This window comes from Boleophthalmus pectinirostris, unplaced genomic scaffold, assembly GCF_026225935.1.
Source record: "Boleophthalmus pectinirostris isolate CB_2022bp ecotype Guang Dong unplaced genomic scaffold, ASM2622593v1 HiC_scaffold_20, whole genome shotgun sequence".
NCBI lineage: Eukaryota > Metazoa > Chordata > Actinopteri > Gobiiformes > Gobiidae > Boleophthalmus > Boleophthalmus pectinirostris.
In genome coordinates, this window is record NW_026571153.1 from 4,384,823 (window position 1) to 4,397,004 (window position 12,182).

General features: G+C 41.7%; 1 protein-coding gene across 1 annotated transcript in view; it reads right to left on the reverse strand.

Moving 5' to 3' along the window:
* The window catches only part of nrxn2b (neurexin 2b), a 1,850,542-nt gene that overhangs the window by 16,884 nt on the left and 1,821,476 nt on the right, over positions 1-12,182 (reverse strand). The window contains exon 21 of the mRNA XM_055156806.1: positions 8,925-9,003. Coding sequence (XP_055012781.1) covers positions 8,925-9,003 — 79 coding nt within the window. The remainder of the gene's footprint in view (positions 1-8,924; positions 9,004-12,182) is intronic.

The following is a 12,182-nucleotide window of genomic DNA, read 5'->3' on the forward strand; positions in this document are numbered from 1 at the left end:
AGTTTGCCCGACAGCGAGAGGACCAATCGCGTCGCAGTTTTGAGGTTTGAAACGGCCGAACGAAGCAAAACAAACAAAGTGACGCCGAAGATTTGAATGGATTTAGTGTTTGCTGCATGGATCGTGTCTCTAAACCAGAACTAAAACCAGGACTAAAACCAGGACTAAAACCAGGACTAAACCAGGACTAAAACCAGGACTAAACCAAAACTAAAACCGGGACTAAACCAGAACTAAAACCAGGACTAAAACCAGGACTAAACCAGAATTAAAACCAGGACTAAAACCGGGATTAAACCAAAACTAAAATCGGGATTAAACCAAAACTAAAACCAGGATTAAACCAGGACTTAAACCAGAACTAAACCAGAACTAAAACCAGAACTAAAACCAGAAACTAAACCAGACTAAACCAGAACTAAAACCAGGACTAAACCAGAACTAAAACCAGGACTAAACCAGAACTAAAACCAAGACTAAACCAGGAGTCTAAACCAGAACTAAAACCAGAACTAAAACCAGGACTAAACCAGAACTAAAACCAGGACTAAACCAGAACTAAACCAGAACTAAAACCAGGACTAAACCAGAACTAAACCAGGACTAAAATCAGGAATAAACCAGGATTAAAATCTGGACTAAAACCAAATCTAAACCAGGACTAAACCAGAACTAAAACCAGGACTAAAACCAGATCTAAATCAGGTCTAAACCAGGTCTAGACCAGGCCTAAAATCAGGACTAAAACCAGGACTAAACCAGGACTAAACCAGAACTAAAACCAGATCTAAATCAGATCTAAACCAGTTCTAAACCAGTATTAAAATTAGGACTAAAACCAAATCTAAATCAGATCTAAACCAGGTTGAAACAAGACCTAAACCAGGACTAAAACCAGATCTAAATCAGTTCAAAACCAGGACTAAAATCTGAACTAAAACCAGGTTTAAACCAGGATTTAACCAGGACTAAACCTTGACACGTGCACCGCGCCTCCTACGCCTCCAGTCCGTGAAAATATTGTCCCGAAAAGAGCAGCGCCGCAACTTAATAATTCCCTCGTGTGTCGAAATTGTGGAACGCTGACGTCAATATCGGAGCAGCGGTACGGAACCCTGTGAGGGACAAGAGGACACTGGACAAACTGGACTCCATCATGGACACTTCTGCTCAAGGACTAGACCTGTCACGGTAATAATTATATCGATTTATCGTTTAATACATGAAAGATGGAACAGTTTTTTGGGGGGAGAGGGCTTTTGTTTTGTTTTTTTTCTATAATAATGGGAATATTTTTGTTATTTCAGACGAGATTTGGGACGTTGAGGATTGAAAAATTAATTTCTGTTCATTCTGCTCTTCATTTTGTGTTTTATTTATTTATTTTAAATGATTATCTGAGATGAATGTTTAGTTTAAACCAGGACTGAACCAGGACTGATCCAGGACTGAACCAGGACTAAACCAGGACTGAAACCAGGACTAAACCAGGACTGAACCAGACTGAACCAGGACTAAACCAGGACTACACCAGAGCTGAACCAGGACTAACCAAGGACTGAAACCAGGACTGATCCAGGACTGAACCAGGACTAACCAGGACTGAACCAGGACTAAACCAGGACTGAACCAGGACTGAACCAGGACTAAACCAGGACTAATCCAGGACTAAACCAGGACTACACCAGAGCTGAACCAGGACTGACCCAGGGCTAAACAAGGACTAAACCAGGATGAAAATAGGACTAAACCAGGACTGAACCAGGACTAAACCAGGACTGAACCAGGACTGAACCAGGACTGAACCAGGACTAAACCAGGACTAACCAGGACTAAACCAGGACTAAACCAGGACTGAACCAGGACTAAACCAGGACTAAACTAGGTCTAAACCAGGACTGAACCAGGACTAAACCAGGACTAAACCAGGACTGAACCAGGACTGAACCAGGACTAAACCAGGACTGAACCAGGACTGAACCAGAGCTGAACCAGGACTAATCCAGGACTAAACCAGGACTACACCAGAGCTGAACCAGGACTGACCCAGGGCTAAACAAGGACTAAACCAGGATGAAAATAGGACTAAACCAGGACTGAACCAGGACTAAACCAGGACTGAACCAGGACTGAACCAGGACTGAACCAGGACTAAACCAGGACTGAACCAGGACTGAACCAGGACTGAACCAGGACTAATCCAGGACTAAACCAGGACTACACCAGAGCTGAACCAGGACTGACCCAGGGCTAAACAAGGACTACACAAGGACTAAACCAGGATGAAAATAGGACTAAACCAGGACTGAACCAGGACTAAACCAGGACTGAACCAGGACTGAACCAGGACTGAACCAGGACTAATCCAGGACTGAACCAGGACCAGGACTGAACCAGGACTGAACCAGGACTAAACCAGGACTGAACCAGGACTGACCCAGGGCTAAACAAGGACTAAACCAGGATGAAAATAGGACTAAACCAGGTCTAAACCAGGACTAAACTAGGTCTACACCAGGTCTAAACCAGGATGAAAATTGGACTAAACCAGTACTAAACCAGGACTAAACCTGTGTCAAACTAAACTGATTCAAACCTGCTTACTGTATATTAAAAAAAAAAAAAAAAGTAGTCACCTCACTTTTTATTCCCATCTTGTCCGTTCTATACCGACTTCTATAGGGACGTTTCATATGTAAATGTGAATCATATTTGGCCGCCGCGCTCGTTCGCTCGTCTCCGTGTTTCATGTTCGGATCCAGGTCGCCTCCTCTCTCCTCATTACGAGCTCCGGATGGGCCCGCGCTCGCCTCTAATTGGCTGATGTAATTAAGCTTCCTAATAGAGTCAAAGTTTAATGAGTCTGCGGGGAGAGACGGGACGGGGATGTTCGCTCTGCCCAAAAAAACCGCTCCTCCCGTCTCCACCTTCTCCGCGGCACAAGCTCCACTCCTCCCTGTGAGTCGGTAATACTCGGAAATATGACGGGAATTGCAGAAATGGAGTGTAACGAAGTAAAAGTAGTAAAGTACGGTCAGTGTTGGGAAGGTGACTTTTAAACGCTGTTGGGCAAATTACTTTGAAACTGTAATGTGTTATTTATTACCTATTACTGTCATTTCAAAGTAATTCGTTACATTACAATATTACTGCATTTAAAATGTAAGGCATTACATTACTATTGCATTACTTTAAGTTACTCTCACCAAAATAACTTTTGCGCTGTATATGGACTGAACCAGGACTAAACCAGAGCTGAACTAGGACTAAACCAGAAGTGAACTAGGACTAAACTAGAACTGAACCAGGACTATAACAGGACTCACTGTAGGGACGGGCTCGAAGGTGACCGCAGGAGAAAGGAGCGGCTCTGCTCCACACCTCATGGAGGTAAGAGTGGCTGTCGCCCGATCGCTCTTTATGGACCCTGCTGCTCGGGCTCGCGGCCCTGATTTCAGCAACTATTTGCAGGTACCTGAGCCGGTGCAAGAGTCTGTTACAGCGCGTAACTTCTACCTTCCTTCAACGTGTCCAGAAGTACAACTTTTTGTGTGATGGTTTGCATCTTCCTCTGTCTTTTGGGTGCGAGCGCAGGAGCCTTTGTCGGTGCAGAACGTTTCGTCGACGTTGTGGGTTTTCGTCGGGGAGAAAACTTGCAACCGTACAGCACTTCAGAATCACACTGATACAGATTGAACATGTATTTAAATTTGGCAGCTGAACACATTCTGTACTGTACAGGAGACAGGAGTCCCTCAGCCAATCAGGACGCAGCGGGAGGAACGCAACACGTGTTCATACAATGTAAAAAAAACAGGGCATGCAAAATTACACAAAAAAAATAAAAAATCTGCGAGACAGCGAAAAGTGAACTGCGATAGAGGGAGGGACGAGTGTAAACCAGGTCTAAACCAGAACTGACCCAGGTCTAAACCAGGTCTAAACCAGGTCTAAACAGCGTGGAGTTCTTTGTCAGTCCTTTCGCCCGCGGTCACCTGAAGGTCTATGAGGGCGCATCTCCGGCGTTTCACCACTGCTGATATCGAGGTGATTTTAGCGAATTTGAATGAAGAAAAACCCACCACTTCAATCCAGGTTAAAAAAACACTAACGCGCGTTACTCACATTTGTACCGAGTAAAATATTACTATTTTTATCCCTGTAATGCCGAACATTACTGCGTTACAGCAAAAAGTAATGCATTACTGTAATTCGTTACTTTTATAACGCGTTACTCCCAACACTGCTTTTAAAATGTAATCCCCTACAGATTACAGATTACACACCCCAAAATGTAGTTTGTAACGTAATCCATTAAATTACTTAAAGTGAGTAACGTAATCTGATTACTTTGGATTACTTGATATTGTCATACCTTTTAAAACTACATGAATGTAGAAACCACATCCTGAAAATTCTTGTTTGTTCTCTTCAAATTGTCTGTTGAGCCCAAGTCTCCAAGAATAAGCGACTGTTTACTGTAGAGAAGCAAAGACCAGGAAATCTTAACATAAATTTTCTTTGCTAAAAGAAAATAAAAAGTCCAGTCTTTCCTTAACCATATTAAAAATATTAATGATAGAGAAATTATTTTTATATAAGATCACCTTAAATTATGTCCAACCTACTGTTAGGTATCATTGTTTAGACCTGGTTTTAGTCCTGGTTTAGTCCTGATTTTAGACTTGGTTTAGTCCTGGTTTTAGTCCTAGTTTAGTCCTGATTGTAAGACCTGGTTTAAGTCCTGGTTTAGTCCTGGTTTAGTTCTGGTTTAGACCTGGTTCAGTCCTGGTTTTAGTTCTGGTTTAGTCCTGGTTTTAGTTCTGGTTTTAGTTCTGGTTTAGTTCTGGTTTAAATCCTGGTTTAATCCTGGTTTTAGTCCTGGTTTAATCCTGGTTTTAGTTTTGGTTTAGTCCTGGTTTTAGTTCTGGTTTAGTCCTGGTTTAATCCCGATTTTAGTTTTGGTTTAATCCCGGTTTTAGTCCTGGTTTTAATTCTGGTTTAGTCCAGGTTTTAGTCCCGGTTTTAGTTTTGGTTTAGTCCTGGTTTTAGTCCTGGTTTTAGTCCTGGTTTAGTCCTGGTTTTAGTCCTGGTTTTAGTCCTGGTTTTAGTTTTAGTCCCGGTTTAGTTCTGGTTTTAGTCCTGGTTTTAGTCCCGGTTTTAGTCCTGGTTTTAATTCTGGTTTAGTCCTGGTTTTAGTTCTGGTTTAGTCCTGGTTTTAGTCCTGGTTTAGTTCTGGTTTAGAGACACGATCCATGCAGCAAACACTAAATCCATTCAAATCTTCGGCGTCACTTTGTTTTGCTTCGTTCGGGCTTTTCAAACCTCAAAACTGCGACGCGATTGGTCCTCTCGCTGTCGGGCAAACTTGAACGTTACCGCGGGAATTTTTCAAGCCGTTTTCTCGCGCCCACGTTGTGCTGTTCAGAGTTACATTCGGTCTGGTGACATACTTTGGTGTAGTTCTGGTTTAGTCCTGGTGTAGTTCTGGTTTAGACCTGGTTTAGTCCTGGTGTAGTTCTGGTTTAGTCCTGGTGTAGTTCTGGTTTAGACCTGGTTTAGTCCTGGTCCAGTTCTGGTCCAGTTCTGGTCCAGTCCTGGTGTAGTCCTATTTCAGTCCTGGTTTAGACCTGGTCCAGTCCTGGTTCAGCCCTGGTTTAGTCCTGGTCCAGTACTAGTTTAGACCTGGTCCAGTCCTGGTGTAGTCCTGGTTTAGACCTGGTCCAGTCCTGGTTTAGGTCTAAACTAGGATTAAACCAGGACTGAACCAGGACTAAACCAGGTCTAAACCAGAACTGGACCAGGACTACACCAGGACTAAACCAGGTCTAAACTAGGATTAAACCAGTTCTAAACCAGGACTAAACCAGGATTAAAACCAGGACTACACCAGGTCTAAACCAGGATTAAAACCAGGAGCAAACCAGTTCTAAACCAGGACTAAACCAGGATTAAAACCAGGACTAAACCAGGTCTAAACCAGGACTAAACCAGGATTAAAACCAGGACTAAACCAGGAGCGCAGACTAAAATAAAAAGTTATGCAGTGCAATTTAAGTAGATTTTACTTTTACTTTTACTTCACTACATCTGACAGTCTTTATTTGTACTTTTTTTCCTACATTTTGGAACAAGACTGAAAAGTAAAAGTATTTTGAAAGTCCAGGTCTGTTTTTTGAGGCGGTAACAACATTCTAACACGAATTAAACCTCGCACGAGTCGATTTTGTTTAATATATAGATACAGATCGACCCTTTAACCGCTGATGGAGATGGAGCATTCTTCGGAGACAGTTTCTATTTCTTCATCCTCTCCCTGCCCGGCCCCGTCTCCTCGGAATTCTCTGGAAAGCTGAGATAGGAGCCGAGTTTGTGGTTCGATTTCTTCCTACAAATCTCTCCCTGTTGCGAGTCCCAGCTCCCGTGTAAACCGTATGTTTGCGTGAACCTCCGGAGACTCGCGCTTGAAAAAAAACTCTTATATTTCTGCAGTTTATTCGCGATAAGCAGCGGGGACGGGTCTCTATTTCGGGATCATAAGCCGCTTGCCGGTATAGGTAGAGTCTTAGCGCGTTCTTCGAGTAAATAATGTAGAGTAAGTGGATTTGGTGTATGGATTCGGTCTTATCGCGCGGGGAAACGGTCGAGGGTTTTGACTGAGGATTGGTGGTTTTATTCCTTTGAGTTTGGCTGAATAGTGAGTGCGCGATCTCTGTGAACGGGTTTAAATAGATTCAAAAGTTCGGACACTTTTTCGTTTACCGTAAAATCCGGACTATGGAGCGCGCCTGAACGTAAGCCGCAGGTGTGTCTTAACGTCTTCAAGAACGTTTTCGAGTTCGAGGCCTCCGAAAGCTTTTGTCGTCTTTTCGCGTCGAGTCAGTTCGTCGCGCTGCCGTCGTCGAAATCTCGCCATCGACTCACTGACGTCGAGTTCACGTGCAGCAGCTCAGTTTACTTCTTCCGCAGACACATTTCTTTTCGTTTATTTCGTTATTTCTTCGTGTGTTTTCCATGAGGAGGGTGTGTGCATGAAGCGCAAAATAACTGTTCAAAATAAAGGTCTGCGCGGTTCCACTCCCGCCCATTCTCGCAAAAATTTTAAATTTTCAGTCTCGCTCCCGCCCGCAAGTCCCGCAAGATGGGGAGGTTCACTTTCTTAACCTGTTACCACCCACCTCATTTTGGTGTGTGCACAATAGCACTACATACCCAAATGCCATAGCTTATTAAAAGAAAACCTTAGAACCCACATGCTTGTGTGAGGCACCATTTTAAAGCTTAGGCCTTCTAGTTTCTGTAGATATGTACATGAAGACTGTGAGTGCTGCCTAACCTACAGTACAGTCAATTAAAATTGAAAAAAATTTGTATTTTTTTGCTTCAAAAAAAAAATAGAAAAGAATAAAGGCCTTAGCTTGGTCATACTTCATACTAGGCATTTGTGACTCACTACACTCATTGTTCAAGTTGTTGGCAACAACTGTGTAGAATTTCAGATCTCTAGGACAAAGGGTTTTGATGCTGTGAGCCTTTGTGTAAACAAAATGACAATTCGGCACAAGATTGCTAAATTTGTGCCAAAATAATAATAATAATATAATAATAATAATAATTGTTATTATTATAATACTAATTCTTCTGAGCTTTAGGCATGTTTTCTCAAGAAAAAAAAACTAAAAGTAGCCAAAATTGTCCTCCAAGTGGAAGATCTGCTGCTTCTATAGCACTGCCCGCACTGCTCCCTGTCTCCCTCGCTCTTACGCTTATAAACACAGGGTCTGTTTCCAATACAATCTGAATGTCCCACCCACCGTTTGAAAGCTCTGGTGATAGGCTAAAACAATATGTCAATCACTTTCTGGAAGATCCAATGACTGAAGAGATTTCCCGTAAACAAACTGATGATGCGTGCGTAAAGCCAGGAAGTACGTGAGTGCGTTAGCTTCTTCAGCGGCTTGTCCCAGCTAAACCCCGGCACCGACAACAGCGGGGAGGGTCTCATTTTGAAGCTAAGAGTGTGAGGAAAACAAGCGTACCCAACAGTGCTAGCAAACCTGCTAGAAACGCAGTGGAAGAAGGGAGAGAAGACTTGAGAAGACTTTTAAATCAGCACTTTTAAATCTGAATTCTTTCTATTCTGACCACAATGATTCACTCTAAGATTTTGTCAAGACATTTAAAAAGTAAAAAAAAAATTACTAAATTATTTTCTACAACTCTTACATACTCGGGACTTGACTCGGACTTGAGGTCAAAGACTTGAGGACTTACTTGAGACTTGAAAAACAAAGACTTGGTCCCACCCCTGCTACAAAATAATAAAAAAACTAAACAAAAAATGCCAACTAATTTTGATTCTGAACTCTAAAAAAATAATTTAAGTTAAACGCTGATAAGCTACGGAGTCCCACTGGTGCAAAACTGAATTTTTTTTTTTGCAGCCTTGAGGTTCTTATGGTTTAGAATCACTGATTTAAGCGACTGAGTTTGGTTCTTGACAGTTTCCAGCCGGTCGGGTCTTGGTTTAGTGCTTACACCGCTAAAGGGAATACAACATTTGAGCTCTGACCTCTGGTGTTAGCACATCACTTCACACCATGTTCACACGGCCAGAAGAAGAAGAAATAGAGCTACGAGCCGCAAAACGATGTCAAGCTTTTTCCACGGTAATAATAATGGGGAAAACGATTTAGAGACGCAAACAAAACCAAAAAACGGACACTTGAAACGATGTTAGTTCGTGTAGGTGGATTTTTGGGGAACACAACTGTCCAACCAGAGCCGCACTAAAGGGGTTTCAGTCACGAGAAATGGTTAGAAATGTTAGAAATGAATTTGTATTTTTGTTCAAACTGTTGTTCTTATTATTATTATTTAGATTTTGGCTGTTAGTGACCAGAGAAGGGCCGAAGTGGACTCACCATTTCCAGGCTCACACTCCTCCAGGTCCTCGTCATCACTGGGACATTCGGCTGAAGCTACAAGCAAGTCATCTGCGTTCTGAAAATACAGAAAAGAACAAGGAAAAATGTTAAGTACAAATGAGGTTACACGTAAAAAAGACAGGCCTGTAAGTTATGCCATTTCTGTTTATGTTTGAGGGAAATATTGACTGTGGAACCACCTTTACTGCAGGTTTTAAAAGCACATCTGGGCCCAGTCAAGCAGAAGTAAACAACAAGGCCAAAAATTCAAGTTAATTCATCTGATATAAAAATGTATTGAACAGATACATATGTACTCTAGTTTATGAAACTGTTGACCTTTTTTCTGTGCCATTTTTGGTTGTAAAGTTCCATATGTTTTAAACAGACCATGAATGAAACATGGAACAAAAATTATTTCCCAAATTTCAAAGACCCAAAAATCATGTAAATAAATGGATGTATTTCATCATATCTTGTGTTATTTTCCATCTTTGAACTGTTGATGAAGGTTCATGATTTAAAAAAAAAATGTATTTAAAATGATAAAAATTTGCTTGGAAGGACTGACATATTTTATAGAAATAGTTTCCTTTCATTTGAAAGTAATATTAAAGTATTTGGAAGAAAAAAGCGACAAATGATGTAAAATCCTGCACCTTCTACTTGTTTGTACAATTTTTCCCTCCGTTACTTTTCCCTCCATTACATGACCTTTCTTAATAAAAAAATCTCATGAGTCAAAAAAGTAAGAAGTTTTTCAACCTAATCTTGTACCATATGGTAGAAAACTATATGAAGCAAATATTCAAACCAGTTTGTTAAGGATATGTAAGTGAGAACCAAGAGTTATCACTGTTTGCATTTATTGACCAAAAAGTGCCGCATATTTCATTCCCTCCGTTACCGACATGAGTTTTTAAATTTTTAATCAACAACTTGAAAGAATTTCACAGGTTTAACTTGACCCTGTTGGAGTGTAACTCTTTCCTACATTCTGATACTTTACTTATTTCAATAGTCCCTCTAGTTTCTGAATAAGAGACATTTGAATGTCAAAAATCTGCCCGTTTCCCTCCGTTACTTCTTGACTTGACCCAAATGAATAAAACATTTGATTTATTTTGTGCTTCCTGGACACTCAAAGGCTACGTTCAGACTGCAGCCTGAACTGACCCAATGTTCCTGTATCTGATCTTTTAATGACAGTCTGAACCACACAGATCCAAATTTTTCAAATGCGACCCAGGCCACTTGGATATGTGCTCCTAAAACCGATACATATCTGATCTTTTGACATGGGACTTCAGTCTGGGAGTCCCTGCTTAGACTGCTGCCCCCGCGACCCGACCCCTAATGGATGGACTTCAGTCTGAACGGTCAGGTGGGCCTTGATTTTCCATTTATTAAAAGCTTTTCATGACACCCAAAGCAGTTTACAACTAACACATTACACATTTATATTAAAAACAGATGAAATGGAAATGTTTTGAGAAGAGATTTGAATTGATCAGTGGTTTCATCAGTTTGTACATGTGGAGGGAGCGTGTGGTCTGCAACCTGGAGCGGAGACAAGTGAGCTGAGAGAATCAGGAGGAGCAGAGTGAATTTGAGTGACAATTTTCTTCATTATTTGTCTCCAAAACCAAAATGAAAAAACAGATAACAATTCGTTTTTTCAGTTTCTGATTTTGTGTTTAAATGAAAAATGGGGGAAAAAAAGGCTGTTTCCATTACTTAAACTGTGATGCCGGACATTTGTGCCGCATATGAACTGAACCAGAACTGAACCAGGACTGAACCAGGACTAAACCAGAACTGAACCAGGACTGAGTGTCAGGACGGGCCGCGTAGGACTGACTCCACGCTCCACGGGGTTTTAGTCCTGGTTTAGTCCTAGTTTTAGTCCTGATTTTAGTCCTGGTTCAGTCCTGGCTTAGACCTGGTTTAGTCCTGATTTAGTCCTAGTTTTGTCCTGATTTTAGTCCAGATTTTAGTCCTGGTTTTAGTTCTGGTATAGTCCTGGTTTTAGACCTGGTTTAGTCCTAGTTTTAGTCCTGATTTTAGTCCTGGTTGAGTCCTGGTTTAGTCCTGACTTTAGTCCTGGTTTAGTCCTAGTTTTAGTCCTGATTTTAGTCCTGGTTCAGTCCTGGCTTAGACCTGGTTTAGTCCTGATTTAGTCCTAGTTTAGTCCTGATTTTAGTCCCGATTTTAGTCCTGGTTTTAGTTCTGGTATAGTCCTGGTTTTAGACCTGGTTTAGTCCTGGTTTTAGTCCCGGTTTTAGTCCTGGTTTTAGTCCTGGTTTAGTCCTAGTTTTAGTCCTGATTTTAGTCCTGGTTTAGTCCTGGTTGAGTCCTGGTTTACTCCTGGTTTAGTCCTGATTTAGTCCTAGTTTAGTCCTGATTTTAGTCCCGATTTTAGTCCTGGTTTTAGTTCTGGTATAGTCCTGGTTTTAGACCTGGTTTAGTCCTGGTTTTAGTCCTGGTTTAGTCCTGGTTTAGTCCTAGTTTTAGTCCTGATTTTAGTCCTGGTTTAGTTCTGGTTGAGTCCTGGTTTAGTCCTGACTTTAGTCCTGGTTTAGTCCTAGTTTTAGTCCTGATTTTAGTCCTGGTTCAGTCCTGGCTTAGACCTGGTTTAGTCCTGATTTAGTCCTAGTTTAGTCCTGATTTTAGTCCCGATTTTAGTCCTGGTTTTAGTCCTGGTATAGTCCTGGTTTTAGACCTGGTTTAGTCCTGGTTTTAGTCCCGAATTTAGTCCCGGTTTAGTCCTGGTTTAGTCCTAGTTTTAGTCCTGATTTTAGTCCTGGTTTAGTCCTGGTTGAGTCCTGGTTTAGTCCTGACTTTAGTCCTGGTTTAGTCCTGACTTTAGTCCTGGTTTAGTCCTGACTTTAGTCCTGATTTTAGTCATGGTTTTAGTCCTGGTTTAGTCCTGATTTTAGTCCTGGTTTAGTCCTGGTTGAGTCCTGGTTTAGTCCTAGTTTTGTCCTGGTTTAGTCCTAGTTTTAGTCCTGATTTTAGTCCTTTTTTTAGTCCTGATTTAATATCGGACGTTTAAACCTCAAACCTGTGCTGCTCCTTCACAAACGCCAAGAAACGAAACTGGGAAATTCTCTCTTTTCGGTCGCAGAAAACGTTTTGACGTAAACCACCTCTGACCTCTCGCACTTTCAAGTTCGGGTTCCCGCGCCGCCACCGTGACATTTCCGCTCGTGTCGTTAGAATCTTCCCCCACACAGCGCCGTCGCATTTGGGTCA